This window comes from Heterocephalus glaber, unplaced genomic scaffold, assembly GCF_053883595.1.
Source record: "Heterocephalus glaber isolate CG9 unplaced genomic scaffold, H.glaber_assembly_v1.0 deba00000331, whole genome shotgun sequence".
NCBI classification, from domain to species: domain Eukaryota; kingdom Metazoa; phylum Chordata; class Mammalia; order Rodentia; family Bathyergidae; genus Heterocephalus; species Heterocephalus glaber.
This window is the reverse complement of record NW_028258142.1, coordinates 48,870,773-48,890,742: the sequence shown is the minus strand read 5'-3', so window position 1 is coordinate 48,890,742 and position 19,970 is coordinate 48,870,773. Positions and strand designations below refer to the sequence as shown.

The following is a 19,970-nucleotide window of genomic DNA, read 5'->3' as shown; positions in this document are numbered from 1 at the left end:
AAAAATTTTAGACAACACCCTAGGAAAAGACAATGAGGATCACAACCCCAGGAAACCCAGCACAATGAATCCATTGGGCGTGACAAATTAAATGCAAAGGGGGAGAATCCAACAAAAAGAAAATGTCATGACAAGGCTTTTAAAACTTTTAACTTCATCTTCCTAATGAGTGTTATAATTCAATCTTATTATTGTACTGATTAGTATTTTTCTGATTCTAGAGTTGCACACCATTCCTTGTGCTATACTGGCTGTTTATCATCTTCTTATGTCTACATTTTAATTGGGTTGTCTATTAATGGGCTCTAAGAATTCTTTATATATTCTGCTCATAGGTTATATGCATTGTAAATATGGTCTGTTTAAGGACTACTTTTCTTTTTAATGATGTCATTTAAAATTGTAAATTTTGATGGAATCTCATTTATCAATTTTTTTCTTTTATACATCATGTTTTTTGTATCCTAGGTAGTTCTTGCCTACCCTGAATTCATAAATATTTTCCCTTATAATTTCTTCTTAAAGTTTTATACTTTTAGGCTTTCTTATTTAGGTTCATAGATCCCTTCAATTTATTTTCATGTATGGAAAAAAAGGGTTGAGGTTAATTTTTTATATACAGATACCAGGTGTTCCAGTGCCGTTTGCTGAAAACACTATCTCTTCCTTGGCTTTTGAATTGAGTTTATATTCTATAAAATGCTAATGTTAAATAATCTTTCAAAACTCAGTGGACCATATATGTGTGGTTCTATTTCTAGATTCTCTGTTTTATTCCAATGATCTATATGTCTTTCCTTACACCAACACTGCCTTGATTACTGTAGCTTTAGAAGAAGTCCTAAAATTAAGTACTAAACGTCTTCCAACACTGTTTTTTTTTTTTAACTTTTCTAGGTCCTTTGTACTCCTACATAACTTTTAAATTTCAATATCCAATTCTTCATTTATAGCAAGTATACACAGACCTGAATTTTTATATATACCTTGTGTTTTCTAATCCTGCTAAATTCAAGTACAAGTTCTAGGGGCTCCTAGAGATTTCTTAGTATTTTCTCTGTAGATGATCATTTCATCTACATATAAAGATTTTGCTCCTGCCATGCCAATCCTATCCTAGTTGTATCATTTTATTGCCAGACTATTTTGGTGGGGACTAGGTTTCGAAGTTTAATGGACAGATAAAGAGTAACCATATCTGCCCTTGTTCCCCACCTTAAGGAGAAAGCATTGTATGTTCTCCATTCACATAAGGCATTCTCACTGGAAATATGGAGTACATGTCTTTAATCTGTTGAGAAGGTTCTGTTCTACTTCTAGGCTCCTGATAGCTTTTACCACGAATAGCTGTAGAATTTAGTCCAATACTTTTTCTCCAACTAGTGACAGGATCACATGGCTTTTTCCTTTCCTCTGTTAAAATGATGACTTTTGGGGGGTGGATCTTCCAATGCTGAACCAACACTGCCATCCCTGTAACAAAACCACTTTCCACATCCTGCCAGATATGATTTCTAATAGTTTGTTTTGTTAAACAGATTTCTATCTATGTTCATACTTTTTGCTTCTATTATCTTTATCTAGTTTTAGGATTAGCCCAATGTTGAGTTCCTAAAATGAGGGGAGAAGTGTTCTTTTTTCTGCTTTAATTGTTTGATATAATTTATCAGTTAAAATGTTTATGAGCCTGCTGTTGTCATATAGGTAGGTTTTCAAGCTAGGAATATACTTTAATAGGTGCTATTCAAATTTTATATTTCCTCCAGAGTTAGTTTCATTAATTTGTCTTCCAAGGTACTTCTTAGAAGTTGTCAAATTTATTTCAAAAATGATTTTTGTAATATGCTTTCTATATCCTTTTAAATTCTGTAAAATCTCTGGTAATGTCTCCTAGATCTTGATATTGTAATTTAAAAAATGTTTAACTGATATTGTGTAACAGGAAGAAAGGGTCTAAAAGAGCAGGGGAATTGGGAGGGGTAGGGGAAGGGAAAAAAGAGAAAGGAAAAAATATGAGAAGAGGAAAAAAAAATGGAAACAGGGTCTTTGCAAATAGGGAAGGGTGGAGGGGGTGAAGGGAGGGCAAGGGAAGGGGAAAAAAATAAGAACCAAGAGACTCATGTAATGGTACAAGATCCCAGTGATGAATATAACTGTATTGTATACCAAATATGTACCAATAAACTTAATGGGGGAAAAAAAAAAAACATGGGTGAGCAGAGCCCACTTATCCATGGAAAATGTTAAGGTGGGTACCTGCAATCAATGTCTTCTTTTTTTTTTTTTTTTTTTTTTGTGGTACTGGGAATTGAAGTCAGGACCTTGCGCTTGCAAGGCAGGTACACTGCCATTGAGCTAAATCCCCGGCCCTACAATGTCTTCTTTTATTCAATGATTTCTTTTTTGCTTGAGACAAAGTATTGCTACATAGTTCAGATGGGCCTTGAACTCACTTGTACCCTACGCTGGCTTCCAACTCACAGTGACTCTCCTACCTCAACCTCCCAAGTGCTGGGACTACAGGCATGCACCACCATGAGAGGTTCTTAAATGATTTCATCAATGACCAACTCCCTGTCTGTTGGACAGTTTTTTTCTTTTAGTTTTGTTCTTTTCTCTCAGGCTGAATTCAATTTGTATATGACTGGTAGTACTCTCTTTGAGACCTTGTATATTTCTGCTCACATCTACTAGTAGTTTGGTTTTTTTTTTACCTGAATCACTTTATTTAAAAAAGTTCTATAGAATAACATATGTCCATTGTAAAAAGAAAAAAATCCATGCACAAAAGGTAAAAGTAAAAATACCTTAAAACTTCCATTTTATAGATTTTTAAAGAAAAATGCTTTTAATGTACTAAATGCAAAATACAGAACAGCTGGGAATCAGAATTGAGTCTGAGAGTATCAATAATATACATATAAATTCTAGGAATAGGAGAGTCATTAACCACATAACCATGCTCCAGTCAGTGATAAACTGTGTATGATGCTGGTTCCAAAACAGAGCTGAAAAATCCCTATTTCCTAATGTTGTAGCTATCAAAGCGTCCTAGCACAGTGCACTATTCGCATGTTTGTGGCGATGCTGGTATAAACAACCTACTTACAGTCACATAAAAGTAGAGCACATACACTTATATACAGTACATAACACTTAATAAATGAACTGTTACTGGTTTATGTATTTACAATATTACATTTGTCATCATTATTTTTTTTTGGTACTGAGGATTGAACTCAGGACCTGTGCTTGCAAGGCAGGTGGCATATCATCATTACTTTAGAGTATATTCCTTCCATTTACCAAAAAGAATTTTGCAAAATAGTAGGCTAAATGCCAGAAGCACCCTCATGTCTCTCACTTTTACTGTGTCTCTCTCTGTTTTGTTTTGTTTTGTTTTCCTTCAGAATTGAGGACCTGACCAGGGCTTCAGGCATGCTAGGCAAGTACTCTACCGTGGAGGTTCTTCCACAACTCTTGTTTCTCTTGATTCCATCATTTTCTGTTGTGCTTCATTTAATCTTGTATGACTAAATGTTTTCATGTATACTGAGAATTTTTAAGCAAGATTAAATAGTATTTTAGGACAAATAGAACAACATATGAAATATTTTATTAGTGTACAATTCCAGAGGCCACACTTTTCATTTTACTTTATGCTCCCTGGAATTCTAGAATAGTGTGATCCTGTTACAATGAATGAGAAAATATAGAGAATATGGTTCTTCTCTCAGGCAGATCAATTCTTTTGGTAGTTAAGAAGTCTAGATTCAACATATATCTTAGGAAACCCCAAGGTCATAAATGTATATTAATACTCTTATAAGGGTACTAATCAATTTTAACAGCAATTTATGTTCATTTCTAATTTTAATCAGTCTTTTGTCACCAATCCATGACCAAATCCCAGTACAAAAACCTGAATCAGACCCTTTTCTTTGGTCTGGTACCGGGGATCAAACTCGGAACCTTGTGTTTGAAAGGCAGGCAGTGGAACCACTGAGATAAACCCCCTGCCCAGCCAGACCCTTTTAAAAACACAAAAGTCAACTAAAGAAACAAAAATCTCCACAAGTTAAGGAGAAAGTACAGTAACAAACCATGTTATTACCTGTTTCTGAGGATATGAGAAGGCTTCTTTTCCTATAGTGTGAAGAATAACATGATGCTGACCTTCCAAAATAAGCTGCTTACTGTCTTCCACAACATATGCCTAAAACATACAAAGCACAGGAATGTTACCCTGCTTGGCAGCAACTTCAAAAATACCCAATCCAACATTTGATGAAAGCAAGAAATATTATGGTAAATATCTATCAATTATCAACAATGTTGGCTGTGCAGCAGCATTTCTATTTTTATTTATTCCTAATTTTCTCTAGAGTTAAGAAACTACGTCAAAAGAATTGTGTCATAAAACAGACTTTTTTCTTTATTGGATTGGCAATATACAGGCAAAAAGCTCATTTTTATATTCACACTTCTAAAATGCCCTAGGGTTTATCACATAGCGGAGAAATGTAAGTGCATATAATCGCAAATCCCCTAAATTGAAATGTCATGTCCCTGGAGACCTTAAATACAAATATTTATACTTTTTAAAAGGCTCTACTCAATACAGTGAGTTGATTCATCTATATTAAAATATTTGGTCCAGTTTATAAATCTCCCTGTTGAATGGTTTCTGTAGCAGAGAGAATATCTGTAAATGGCTCTGATTTAGTTATAGCTAGATTAGCAAATGTTTGGGTTTTTTAATAAATCCAACTTTTTTTATTATTAGATTCAACAGACATAAAAGTACTCCCTCAAAATGCTACAGACGTTTCTAAATGCTTGCTTTACTTTAAATTGCTGTGCTGACTAGTGACAGTTTGGCATAGGGGATTATACTTTGAGGAGTGCTATACTAAGGCTTGGAAGAGCCCAGCACCCGCAAAGCAACAATATGTGCAGAAGCAGAAACACAGCAGGAAGGGCACAGAGACACCTGACACAGGAGCCTTCGATCCAGGAGGGGTGAGAGCTGACAACACCGCCATCTTCTCCAGGAGCCCCATGGACCAAGCAACACTGCCACTACCCTAATGCTGCCATGATCTTCCTCCCTGGGAAAAGGCTTAGCTTGATAAAACAAACCTTTATTTTTGGCTAAGACTGGTTAGGAGCTGTAGTATTCCCCTTTTCCAGTATTTTTTCTTTCATAAAAAAATATTGTTCAAGTTCTTAGTTTTCTCCCAAATTTTATTTTGTTCAAGAATCCTATGCTTCCTGTGCATCTTCCTTCACAATTAAAGTGATTTTCCAAGGCTTCTTTTCTTTAATTCATTGAGTCATTTTTGCATTATCTACAGCCTTCACTAAAAAACATCTACCAGCAACTTTTTCAGCTGAACACTGACACATTTCTAGTACTAGCCACTACCAAAACCTTTGTATCCAGTTTTTTAATGCATTCAAACTTAAATTTTACAGGTGAGGATTATTGTATTCTCAGATAGTTTTCTTATAATATCAGTGATGTTAGGTTACTATGGACTTAATAATAAGTATAAAAGTCCGCGGATTTAGCTCAGTGGTGTCGCCGCCTGCCTTGTAAGTGCAAGGTCCCGAGTTTGATCCCCAGGACCAAAAAAAAAAAAAAAAAGGTTAATAGATATTAACTACTCAACAATAATAAGTATAAAGTACCACATACATTAATCAAAATCTTATCTCAAAAAGTTATAGACATAGGCCGGGGATTTAGCTCAGTGGTTTCGCCACCTGCTACGCAAGCACAAAGACCCGAGTTCGATCTCTGATACCAAAAAAAGAAGTTATAGACATAAGCCTGTAGAGTGACAACCACAAATGTCAAGCTAGGGTCTTTCATACCCTGATTTAATGGATGGTGGTTTACATTAAGGGACAATGCTTTTGAGCCTGTATTGAGTCTAAGCTTTAAGTACTTTTGATTTCAAGCTAATAATATGTAACTGATCTAACAAATTATTTTCTATAATCAATGAATATATCAATTTATTTAAACAATATTTTATTTGAAATTCATGCAAAGCCAACTTGGTTTAAAAAATGGTTTACTTTTATTTTTTAAATTTTACTTGTAGAGCTGAGGATCAAACCCAGGCCACATGCTAGGCAAGCATTTACCAAGCATTTACAAGATCACTCAGCAAAAAAAAAAAAGTTTATGTAAAAACATGGTTTAATAAAAAGAACACTCTGGAACATGTGAATCAATTTTAAAAATACACAGTCCACCAAAATAATGTATACACATTTCAGTAGTTTGCCATATTAATAAATGTCTGGAAGCTAATGGCCACTACTTTGAGCACCTTTTGTAACTGCAGAGGACAAAAGTAACTTGTGTTAATCTCCTAATGTCTCAATAAATTTAGCATTAAAATATTTACATAAGTTTTCCTTTTCCTGATGTATACATTTTTTTTTGGTGGACTCTGTATATACTGATGACCTCCTATGGCCATGCCTCTAGTATCAGACAACACAAAATCACAACTCTGTCACAGAGTTGAGGTGAATATTCTTGGACAACAACCTTAATTTCACATAGAATTTTTTTAGAATGATTTTTCAGAATAGTTAATACATGCAAAAAATAATAACAAAATTATGTACTGTTTTTTAAATTATTTATTTTTTGGGTACCAAGGATTGAACTCAGGACCTCGAGCTTGCCAGGCAGATGCTGTGCTGCTGAGCTAAAGCCCTGGCCCTGTACTGTTTTTTGTTGTTTTTTTTAAAAGCTCCTCTGTATTATAGTTCAGTTCTGTTTAGAGAATACTACAGCCTAAACACTCTCGTTTTGAGATACCACATATGAACTTTACTTGGATATGATTTTTCCAAAAGAGGTAAAATGGTATTTTTGAATAATATGGGCAAACTTAAGGTAGACCATCAATGAGATAATATTAAGGAGTTATCAGTAATTTGGTTAAGTGAGATAACCATACTGTAGGGCATATTAAAACAAAAAAGTTGGGATAAACACACAGTTTAGCAGTAGAGTGCTTGCCTAGCATGTGAAAGGACTAGAGTTCATTCCCCAGGACTTCAGGGGGCAGGGGGAGTCCTCATCCACTGGAAAAATCTTTAATTCGCTACAATTACATATGCAGCATGTACAGTTGAATTATTATCATTAAAAAATTACAATTTCTTCCTCAAAGAGTAGAAATGGCCTGGGGCTGGGGATTTAGGTCAGTGGTTCCACTGTCTGCCCCACAAGTGCAAGGACCCAAGTTCAATCCCCAGTACCAAAAAAAATAATAATTTAAATATTGACATTGAAAAGTTTAAGCAGAAAAAATATCAAAAGTAGTATATATTTGTTATTGAGCTTAAGAATCAAATAGCTCCAAATGAGGCTTGGCTTGCTGGAATACTTTAGTAGCACATACCTTCCACAATATGACAATATTCAAATCCACCTCACTGCACTTTCGAATCAATCTCATGGCATCCTCTACTGAATGTTTTTCTAGATGCATAGACAACTGAGTTCGTGGTTTTTTCAATTCAGAAGATAAACTTTGATAAAAAAAATCTGCACATGGGCTTGCTGAACTTATTATCTGTTAAAAGAAAATCATTTGTAGGCATAAATGTTTTAAATAAGTTGTCAAAACTTATTTTTGTATCATTCATTTAAATATACCCTGGCAAAATTTATAATTCTTAAACTTCTATGTGTCTCTCAAAAAGTTTATTCAATATTTTCTAGTCACTGTGGTCAAAAACAGAAAGGCCATTTGAACACCTCAAAGATTTGATAAAATTACCCAGAATCTTAAAAGCTGTCACTTCAAAACAATGAATCTAATGAACTTTCCAATACCAGGGAGAATGAATAAAAAATAAAATGTTGAAAATATTTTATTATTAAAACAAGAAAAGTGTTTACCATTCAAATACTTATAACACTAGGAAATATCCAATGAAACAGAATACCAGTAGTTATTGGCAATTAGTTTGTTTTCCACTTAAAGAGAGAGAGCTTAAGAAGTTTAAATGGAGGCAGAACTACAGAATTTTCCTGAATGCTTGGAATACTTTCTTGGCAGGTAAAGCACTACATGCTTATGGAGATCCTGGTGAGCAGTGGTGTGGACCAGAGAGGTGCAGCTTCGGGCAGGTCAAACCAGGGCCCCACCCTGACCCTAGCAGATTGGGCACACGGGCCCAAGCCAAGGGCCCACCTAGAAAAGAGCTGCTCAGGCACACAAGCATCAGCCAGAAGCTCACCTGATAGCATCAGTAAGTGCTCGTAGACCCTAGCCTGAAGCCTGCTCAGACACCAGGGACTGGGGTGCACAGCCATCAGCCATAGGCCCACCCAGACAAAAGCTACATAAGGCCCCAAACAGAGACACACCTAGATATGATACCAAGTGTGCACAGGCCCCAGCCAGAAGCCCACCCAGACAACAGGTCAGCTCAGGGATCCAGAAGGCTACTATTCTGAACCCAGGAATTGGTGCACTGGTAAAAAGCAAAGAAAAGGCCTCTTGGTGGCTTGCTGAGGACTGAAGACCACTGGGTGAGCAAAAAGTTGCCTCAACGAAAGCACAGTAGGCTGCATCTGCTGAAATGAGAAGACACATAAAAAAGTCTCAAAACCAGACTTCCAGACCACCTAAGGCAATCTCAAAGGGAAATGAGATCAAACAATATGATACTCAACCACCTGGACTCCCTGAACTGACAACGAAAGAGGATACGGTAACAATGAACTGAGAAATAATCTCTAGGATAACAAGAGAGATTGTGCCCATAGGTCAACACATGATTAATAAATCTAGAGCAGACACAGATTTAAAAAAAAAAAAAAAAAGGGCTGAGGAACATGATGGAATCCCAGCACAGGATACAAATGGAATCCACAAAACAGATGCAAACACATTTCCAGGAGATTAAAACCCCACTGAAAGTTTACAAAGCAGAATGAGCCAATGTGAGGACAGAATTTCAGCTATAGAAGATAGGACTGCAATTAGTGACCAGGAAAAGAAAACTTTCTTAAAAATAGTAAGAGACCAGGAGCTGCTAGACCATCCAAAGAAAAATAACATAAGACTGATTGGGGGCCGGGGATTTAGCTCAGTGGGTCTGCCACCTGCCTTGCAAGTGCGAGGTCCCAAGTTCAATGCCTGGTACCAAAACAAAAAGCAAAAAAAGAAACCCGTGAGACTGATCAAAGTCAATGGAGAAACAAGACAGAGTGCAGATGACATAAAAAGCTGTTCACAAAAGTAATGGCAGAAAGGTCAGGGATTTAGCTCAGTGGTTTTGCCGCCTGCTGTGCAAGTTCAAGGACCTGAGTTCGATCCTGGGTACGAACGAAAAAGAAAAAGTAATGGCAGAAAACTTCCCAAGCAGGGGAAAAGAATTCAACATACAGACAAGTGAGACATTTAGGACTCCAACTAGCCATGATCAATTAAAAAAAAAATCCACAGAAAGGCATATAATAGTTAAGATTCCAGAAACCCAATAGAAGCACTTAGAGAAAAGAAACAAATCACATACAAAGGAAAGCCCATCAGAATCACAGTAGACTTCTCAACACAAACCCTCAAGGCAAGAAGGGCTTGGAGTGACATATTCCAAGCCCTAAAGGAAAACAGCCTCCAACCCAGATTGATGTACCCTGCAAAACTAGCTTTCAAAATTGATAGTGAAATAAGATAACTTTCACAAAAAGAGCACCTGAGGAACTTTATGAATACAAAACTAGCACTCCAAAAAATTTTAAACAATATCCTAGGAAAAGATAATGAGGATCACAACCCCAGGAAGCACAGCAGAATAAATCCATCAAGCATGACAAGAAATTAAATGCAAAGGGAGAGAATCCAACAAAAAGAAAAAAGTCATGACAAGGATAAGTCAATACATATCAGTTATAACCATCAATGTTAATGGTCTCAATACACCATTCAAAAGAACCAGACTGGCAGAATGGGTCAAGAAACAAGATCCAACAATATGCTGCATACAAGAAACACACTTAATTCAAAGGGAAACTCAGAGACTGAAAGTTAAATGGTAGAAAACAATGCTCCATGCGACAGAAACCAAAAAAGGAGCCGGAGTAGCTATCCTCTTTGCAGATCAAATCCATTTCAAACCAACACTGATTAAGAGAGAGAAGGTCACTACATGCTTGTAAAGGGAACAATCCAAGAGGAAGAGCTGACAATCATAAATATATATGCACCAAACACTAGTGCGCCCAACTACATAAAACAAATATTAACAGATATGAAAAATCAGATAAGAACTAATACAGTAGTAGTAGTGGGGGACCTCAATACCCTACTGTCACAATTAGATACATCATGGCTGGGGATTTAGCTCAGTGGTTCCACCGACTGCCTCACAAGCACAAGGTCCTGAGTTCAATCCCTGTACCAGAAAAACAAAAAATAACTAGATATATCAACTAGACAAAAAATAAACAACGAAATACTAGAACTCAATCAAACTCTTGAACAAATGAACTTAACAGATGTTTACAGAGTGTTCCACCCCAGAAAATCAGAATACACATTCTTTTCAGCTGAACACAGGTCGTTCTCCACAAAAGACCACATACTCACTGACAGAACATGTTTAAGTAAGTGCAAAGGAACTGAAGTTATCCCCTGTATAATACCAGACCATAGTGTGATTAAATTGGGAGATCAATAGCAAAAGAAACCACAAGAATTTCAGAAACACATGGAAATTAAACAACACACTTCTGAATAAGCAATGGGTCACAGAGGAAATTAAAGAAGAAATCTGACAGTTTCTACAAGTAAATGAAAATCCTAATACAACATATCGGAATCTATGGGATACAATGAAAGCAGCCTTACGAGGGATATTCATAGCAGTGAATACTCATATTAGGAAAACAGAGTGAGCTCAAATAAACAACCTGATGCTGAACTTCAAACTTCTAGAAAAAGAAGAGCAGGACAAACCCAAAGCTTATACAAGGGAGGAAATTATCAAGATCAGAGGAGAAATCAATGCAATGGAGACTAAGAGAACAATACAAAAAAAAATCAATGAAGCCAAGAGTTGGTTCTTCAAAAGAATCAACAAAATTGACAAGTCTTTATCCAACCTGTCAGAAAAAGGAAAGAAAAGGCCCAAATCCATGCAATTAGGAATGAAAACAGTGAAACTACAACGGACCCAGCAGAAATCTGGAGGATCATCAATACGTACTTTGAGATCCTATATACCAATAAGATGGAAAACAGAAGAAATGGACAGATTACTAGATACGTATGAATTACCAAAGTTGACCAAAGACCTAAAAATTGTAAACAACCCAATATCAATCAATGAAATTGAAAATGTAATTAAAGACTTACCAAATAAGAAAAGCCCAGGACCTGAAGGCTTCACTGTTGAATTCTACAAGACATTTAGAGAAGAACTATTGCCATTACTGTTTAAACTCTTCAGTGAAAATGAAAGGGAAGCAATACTCCCAAATTCATTCCTGGAAGCAAGCATTACCTTGATCCCAAAAGCAGAGAATGACCCAATCAAAAAAAAGAACTATAGGCCAATCTCACTAATGAATATAGATACAAAAATCCTTAATAAGATACTGGTAAATAAAATGCAGAAGATAATCAAGAGGACCATACACCCTGACCAAGTGGGATTCATCCCAGGGATTCAGGGATGGTTCAAATTGATAACTGTAATACACTATATTAACAGAGACAAGGACAAAAACCATATGATCATCTCAATAGATACAGAAAAAGCGTTTGACAGAATCCAACTTGCATTCATGATAAAAACCCTACAAAAATTGAAATAGACATCCTCTACCTCAATCTGATAAAAGCCATCTATGAAAAACCAACAGCCAATATCATACTAAATGATCAAAACTGATAGCCTTCACACTAAAATCGGGAACAAGATAAGGATGTTCACTATCACTATTCCTGTTCAACATAGTTTTAGAAACATTAGCCACAGCAGTTAGACAAGAGAAAGAAATAAAAGGAATAAAGATAGGAAATGAAGTCAAATTGTCATTATTTGCAGATGACATGATATTCTATATAGAATACCCCAAGAACTCCACCAAAAGTCTTCTAGACTTAATAACCAAATTCAGTAAAGTAGCTGGATACAAGGTCAACACACAAAAATCAACAGCTTTCCTGTACACAAACAACAGACTGAAGAGAAATAGGGCAAATAATTCCTTTCACAATAGCATTCAAAAAATTGAAATACCTACGGATCAACCTAACAAAAGAAATCAAAGACCTCTACTCTGCAAACTATAGCATTTGAAGATGACAGCAGAAAATGGAAAGACATGCCTTGCTCCTGGGTAGGAAGAACTAACATGGTGAAAATGCCATACTTTCAAAACTGCTATATAGATTCAATGCAATCCCAATTGAAATCCTAGCAGCATACTTCATGGACCTTGAGAAAACAATCCAAAAATTCATTTGGAACAAGAAGAAACCTAGAATAGCAAAAGCAATTCTAGGCAATAAATACAAGGTAGGGAGTATCACAATTCCCAACTTGAAACTATACTACAAAGCTAGACCCGAGGACCAGTGGAACAGATTAGAAGATGCAGAAACAACTGCAGACACACTCAGCCATCTCATCTTCAACAAATGAGCCAAACACCCTCACTGGAGGAAAGATAGCCTCTTTAATAAACGGTGCTGAAAAAATTGGGTTTCAACTTGCCAAAGATTAAAACCAGACCTGTATCTCTCCATGCACTAAACTAAAATGAAAATGGATTAAAGATCTAAATATTAAAACAGAAACACTAGACCAGCTGGAAGAGAGGTTAGGTAGAACTCTTGAAGATATTGGCATAGGAAAAGTTTTCCTGAACAAAACCTCAGTTGCTCGTGAACTAGCACAATCAACAAATGGGATCTCTTCTTATTAAAAAGCTTCTGCAAAGCAAGAGAAACCACCAAAAGAGTGAAGAGACAACCCACAATGTGGGAAAAAATTTTCACCAGCAGTTCGTCAAAGGTCTACTATCTAGAATCTATAAAGAACTTAAAAAAATCAGACCTCCCAAATTTAAAGATCCAATCTAAAAATAGGCATCTGAAATGAATAGACATTTCTCAAACAAAGAAGTAGAAATAGCAAATAAATACATGAAAAAATGTTCAACATCACTGGTCATTGGAGAGATGCAAACAAAAGCAACACTGAGATTCCACCTCACTAGAGAAAGAATGGCTGCTATCATGAAATCAACCAATAACAAATGCTGGTGGGGCTGTGGGGGAAGAGAAACCCTGCTCCACTGCTGGTGGGAGTGTAGACTGGTGCAAGCACTGTGGAAATCAGTATGGAGATACCTCAAAGAACTAGGACTGGAAGTCCCATTTGATTCAGCTATTCCACTGCTGGGGATCTTCCCCAAAGAATTAAAAGAATCATAGCACAGTGATATATGTGAGCCCATGTTCATACCAGGACAATTTGCAATAGCTAAAACTTGGAACCAGCCCAACTGCCCATCAACTGGAGATGGGATAAAGAAAATGTAGGGTGTTTTTTTTTATAAAATGTAGTAGTATTCAGCCATAAAGAATGAGAAATTAGAGACATTTATAGCTAAATGGATGCATATTGAGGCAATACTTTTTTTTTGTATTAAATTCTTTTATTGGTACATTGCAGATATACAACACACTTACATTTCTCATTGGGAATTGTACCTTTACATAATGCATCTTGGTTCTTATTTTTTCCCCATTCCTAGCCCTCCCATCACGCCCTCTACCCTTCCCTATTTACAAAGATTTTATTTCCATTTTTTCCATTTCTCAGCATTTTTCCTTTCCCTTCTTTCCTTGCCCCTGCCCCTCCCACTACCCCTACCCCTTTGGACCTTTTCTTCCTATTTTACATTATCAATTATTCATTCTAATCATTGGTACATTTTAGATATACAATATAATGACATTCATCATTGGAAATTTGCACCTTTACATAGTCTCTCTTGGTTCTTATTTTTCACCTTTGCCCAGCCCTCCCTTCAACGCCTCCAGTCTTCCCTATTTACAAAGATTTTGTTCCTATTTTTCCATTTTCTCATATTAATCCATTCCCTTCTATCCTTTCCCCTAGCCCTCCCACTTCCTTCCCCTTTGCCCCTTTTCTTCCTATTTCACATTACCTATTATACATTTAGTCCTTATTTACACTTTCAGTTTCTCACACCAGAGAAACTATTCAGTATTTACACATGTGTGTCCTAGAGGCGATACTCTTAAGTGAAATAAATAGGACACACATGTGTAAATACTGAACAGTTTCTCTAGTGTGAGAAACTGAAAGTGTAAATAAGGACTAAAAGGTATAATAGACAATGTGAAATAGGAAGAAAAGGGGAACGGGGAAGGGGAATTGGGAGGGGTAGGAGAAAGGAAAGAAGGGAATGGAATTAATATGAGAAAATGAAAAAATGGAAACAAAGTCTTTGTAAATAGGGAGGGTTGGAGGGCTTGAAGGGAGGGCAGGGGAATGGGGAAAAAATATAAGAACCACGACAGATTACATAAAGGTACAAATTTCCAAAGATGAATGTCATTATATTGTATACCTAAAATGTACCAATAAAATTAATTTTAAAAAGCTGTATGCTTATGATTTCATGAATTATATCCTATGTAAATGAGTGTTAAGCTTAAAGACTTTAAATATTAAATATTAATAAATGCACACATCTGCTCCTTTTTGAGTAAACTTCAACTGGTAAAACACTGCCCCAAAGTTTTCTCCTTAATCTTTAGTTCTTGCCGGGGATTTAGCTCAGTGGTTTCGCTGTCCGCTGCGTAAGCTCAAGGACCCGAGATCGATCCCCGGTACCAAAAAAAAAAACCTAATAAAAGTAAAATCACCTTTCCTTCTGCCCTCTTTAGTACTTTTACGCAAAATTATTTAACAACAAATACAATTAACATTACAACCCTAATGTAATTTAAGGGTCTTACTGATTATTCTAGGCATTTTTAAATTTTTGAAAGAAATGAACAAAACATGAAGTCCAGAAAGCTAAATTCAACCTTTCAGAGCACAGTGTCTCCAAAAGTATACATTTTAGAATCACTGGGCTTTTGCAGTCTTGAGGAATTTCTAAATAGCTCCATCTTCAGATGGTCAAAGATTATCACAAGCAATGAGTCAGATGAAAGCCAATGGTATGAGAAGTTGAAAATAGCAAGGATGTTTGCAATTATCAAAGAGAAGAACACAGAGAAGAAATCATCCCACCAACAGTGCAGTCTTACACAGCACTGTAGGCCCAGTATTTTGCCAAGCAGTCCCCAGATAACCTCTTCAAATTCTCCACAGGACTGGTTACAAATTTATAACTCCACACTCCATCCAACACATCATGAACCAGAGTTTTAGAGGTGGCAAAGCAAAGCCTGTATTTTTACAAAGTCATTTAGGTCCTTGATACTCAAAACTAGGTCTGTAGACAAACTCAACATTATCTAGGAGCTTTAATAATGTAAAAGCCCAGGTTCCACTCCAATCATATTAAATTATAATCTGCATTTTAACAAGATCCTCAGTGCATATTATTTTTAAAGTCTGAAAATCACTGCTCTAGGTGACACTTTTATATAAATTAAGAAAAGCCCGGGCCCTGATGGCTTCACTGCTGAATTCTACAAGACATTTAGAGAGGAACTGCTGCCACTACTGTTTAAACTCTTCAATGAAATTGAAAGGGAAGCAATACTCCCAAATTCATTCCTGGAAGCAAGCATCACCTTGATCCCCAAAGCAGAGAAAGACCCAACCGAAAAGCAGAACTATAGGCCAATCTCACTAATGAACATAGATGCAAAAATCCTTAATAAGATAATGGCAAACAGAATGCAGAAGATCATCAAGAAGATTATATAATTTAAGATGGAGTATCACTGTCCTAGACAGTAATATCTTTAAAATTATAACAGAACCTTATGTCTTTAGATTATATATATGAGTCCCGGTAGCAGATGATATGTCCAAATCCAGGGACTGAGCATCTCTGTATTCCACTGTGACCACTTTTCCTCACCAAGCTGTTCTCTCCATCCCTTCCTCCCTCCCTCGCCCCCTTCCCCTTCTCTTCTCTCTGAGATGAGGTCTCTCTAAAATTCCCACACTGCCCTGGAATTTGCAATCCTTCTACCTCGGCATCCTAAACAGCTGAGATTACAACTTTCACCACTCCACCCAGCTTAATCCTACTTTTTTTAAAACCCAAGGACTGTACTTATTTCAAGTGATATTTTCAAAGGAAAGTTAATTTTAATTACTAAGTAAAATAGTACAGTCCATATAGCATATTCAGTTTGTTTTGGGTATTGAAGGCGAGTTACAAGATTCAGCAAAGTTGAGATGTGCATCCTCTGCAGAGTTTAGGGATTCTGAAGCAACAGTTTTGCCAAAATACCAGATATTCCAGAACTATGATTTTTAGATCAAACACTATTGTACTTATTTGTATACCTGTTCATTTCCAAAGATGATATCTGCAAAGGTATAGTTTTCTGAAGACTGTGTAACACCTAAAGAACAGGAAAACACACTAGTTATATCACTGCCATAAAAATATAAAATGAACACTTAAAGTATGAAAATAAAATGAATTTACCTTCTCTTTCATTACATCTTATTGCCTTGAAGCAAAATTTTCCTTTCTCCCTACTGGCAAGTTTGGCATCTAGGAAAAGGGAAAATATCAAAGAGGTTTCTGAATTTATGACACAGTAAAATCTAACTCATTATTCAGATTTTCTTAAACTGGAAAAAATTCATAATTATAAATAATGTTCAATGAAAAACATCTTTGCGCAAGCGCAAGGACCCAAGTTCGATCCCCGGTACAAAAAAAAAAAACAACTTTGCTTTCATTTCAATGAAATGAGTCTTCATTAACCTCTTAAAAAGGATAAAATTCATTTTTCTCAAAATGCATGTGCATGTATGCCTGTGTGCATGCCTGTTTAACATTTTAGGACGTTTGAAAGATCAGAACTTGGAGGTCAAGGAGCCTGCGATCACATGACTATCATTTCTTTGTATCCTTTCAGTATTTTTTTCATATGTATAATCTACACCAATTAAGTGTACATATGCTATGGTGTGTTTTCCCACTATTGCAGACACTTTTAGAATGCGAATATAAGTATATTTTAATGACTATGAAAAAGTCTTATGTTGAAACATAAAGTCACAGTAAATTTTTCCACATTAAACATAATCATGCAATAAACTTCTCTGAATATATGGATTTTCCCATATTTTGAACTGCTCTGTATAAATTCCAAAAATACACATTAATGTGAGAGTATGGGTTTAAGCATTTATGTCTTTGAGATATAGCGTACAGTCTATGGCCACACCACCCTGAATATGCCCAATCTCATCTAAAATACATTCTACAATTGTTTTCCAGGAGCAAATTATCATTTTTCCAGCTTCCTATCAATTTTACAACCACCAGGCATTCTAATAACACTGGCAGGATGATACACTGATAGAACGATTCTGAAAACAATTTGTCTATACATATATGAGACAAATACATATATATTTTAAATGTTATATGAGAAAAATATTCCAGAGTCAGCCAGAACATTGTTTTGGCTATACACAGAAAAACCAGCTTACACTGGTGAAGGAAGCAGACAGAAACTGCCATATTCTAGTCTACATATTCATACTGCTTCAATTTTTGACAGTGATCATGTTCTTGGGTACTGATAAATAAAAGGAAGAAAATGCAAGCAGAAAATATGTGGAAGGAATAATAAGATGGAAAAGTTTAAATCAAGGTAAGTATAGTAATTTGATTTACTGTCATGTAAACTAAGGAAAGCATAATTTAATGCTTAAAGTTAATTCTGAGCTGGGTGTGGTGGTGCACACCTGTGATCCCAGCACTTGAGAGGCTGAGGCAGGTGGATCAATGCAAGCCAGAGGCCAGCCTGGGCTACATAGTGAGCTCAAGGCCAGCCTGAATTACAGAGGAGAGCCTCTTTCAAAAAAACTAAAAAGAAAAAGTTAATTTTAAGGGAGGCACCAATAATCTTATATGCTGGTATTCTGGAAAATCAAGCAATGAAGACATAGGAATTTATTATGAAGAAGAGAAAAGGCACAAACCTTTGTTTTCAGAGAGATCTACAGATTTCTGTAACTTCCAGTGCTTGCTACTACTTGATACTTGCACTATATGGAATTCCTTAACACCTGCTTCACTCTATCAAAAACAGAAGCATCATTACTGATGTAGGAACACTAAATTAAATCTTCCAATGAAAACAAAATTCAGACGCTATCAAAGTCCCTATCAATTAACATCACACAAAATTTCTATTTGGAAATAAATGACATACATTTCAGAGTTATTTAAATCCCTCTTAACATTGTTGAATCAGGTAAGTCAACAGTTTACCCAAGAAAAATTCTTAACTGAAATGCATAGCCTGCCTTAAACAGTAAAAATCCAAAAGTTATTCAGTCTTAGACTCTATCATAATAGGTTACTGGTAATGTTTACTGGATCAAAAATTATATGCTACCAATTTTTCAAACTACAGCATTTTTTTTATTCTGATCTTTTCTGAAAAATCTCATTTAGGCAAAATGTAAGAAACAATCTCAATATATGGCCAATGCACATACAAACTGCATATAATTTTTATTCTTTAACATTTGAAATTATTAAAATTTTCTTACTCAAGTAATAAGAACATTAATTTTTTGAAGATCATCAAAGTATCAGTACTGTAACCCTAAACATCCTTTAAAAAATGACCTTACAAATTTATGAGACTAAAAGCACAGGATATTACAGAATTAATTAACATTTCCAGTAAGTATCTGAACTAAATCAATCTAAGGCCAAGGTCCAACAATTATGAGATCATATTCCCTTTTTTGAGAATATTTATTCTGATACTGAGAGTACACAGAGAAATGGTAAAATTTTGGAAATGTCTTATGTAAATGAGTAATGTGTAAATGAAAGGTTACTAAGTTAATATTGAACATGAAATGCTCACAGAACTTTATAAATTTAATTATATCAGTAGATTATTTTCAATGGTGAGACTGAAAAGTACTTCATGAGATCTCTTGTAGATTGCATTACTAGCACCTGGAGCTATACATCATATAAACACGTGTATTAATATTAGCAGAGCCTTTATTTGAAGATGGAGAGATAAAGTTATAAAGCTACTGAGAATGTTTTTACACTATTTTATATAAATACTACTAAATTCATAGCTTGTGCTATCTTGTGAATGAAAAAAAGCTGTTACTAAAAATAATGCAAACATTTTAAATACCATTAAAAATATAATTCAGTTTTAGCCCAACTTACAGTATTGGTATTTTCCACATCGACAAAGACTAGCATATTGTCTCCTCTGCCTTCTTCATCTTCGAGTGAATTACTTCTGCAGACAGTGGCTTTTACATTCAAAGACCGGCTAGTACAAATAACTGCAGTGTGTCTTAATATTCTATGTCTGAACAAGTTGAAAAAAAAAATTAAATTTAAGAGCCTCTCTCTATGTTTAATTCTGTAATTCCAAATAAAGATTTTAGAAACTAAACTCTCAGGAGCATTTCTACCCCAGAAAAATGAAGAATACAATAAAGATTATGCTGCTAGCCTAACTTTGGTCCAATTCTTAGTCTCCTTAACTCCAGGCTTTTCCCCTATTCATCAAACTCATCTGTGTAATACATGGAAATAATCTCTATATAGTAATACTTTGATAGTGTGTTTTGGCCCCCAAAGCCTCCTGTGTTTAGAAAACTGATTGGATTATGAGGCAGAATGACTGGCTTTCTGCTGGGAGGCAGGGTGTGGCAGGAGATGGGCGATTGGGGCGGTGGCC

At 35.7% G+C, this 19,970-nt stretch overlaps 1 protein-coding gene across 4 annotated transcripts in view; it reads right to left on the bottom strand.

The window, feature by feature from the left end:
- Positions 1-19,970, bottom strand: part of Trappc8 (trafficking protein particle complex subunit 8) — an 89,445-nt gene that overhangs the window by 9,314 nt on the left and 60,161 nt on the right. For 2 of the 4 annotated variants that reach the window (XM_004853119.4, XM_021265115.2), the window contains 6 exons: positions 19,448-19,595; positions 18,223-18,319; positions 16,709-16,777; positions 16,564-16,622; positions 7,434-7,607; positions 4,115-4,216 (listed from right to left, as the gene is read on the bottom strand). In XM_004853119.4, coding sequence (XP_004853176.2) covers positions 4,115-4,216; positions 7,434-7,607; positions 16,564-16,622; positions 16,709-16,777; positions 18,223-18,319; positions 19,448-19,595 — 649 coding nt within the window. The remainder of the gene's footprint in view (positions 1-4,114; positions 4,217-7,433; positions 7,608-16,563; positions 16,623-16,708; positions 16,778-18,222; positions 18,320-19,447; positions 19,596-19,970) is intronic. The other 2 variants (XM_087193763.1, XM_087193759.1) reach the window with 1 other exon arrangement.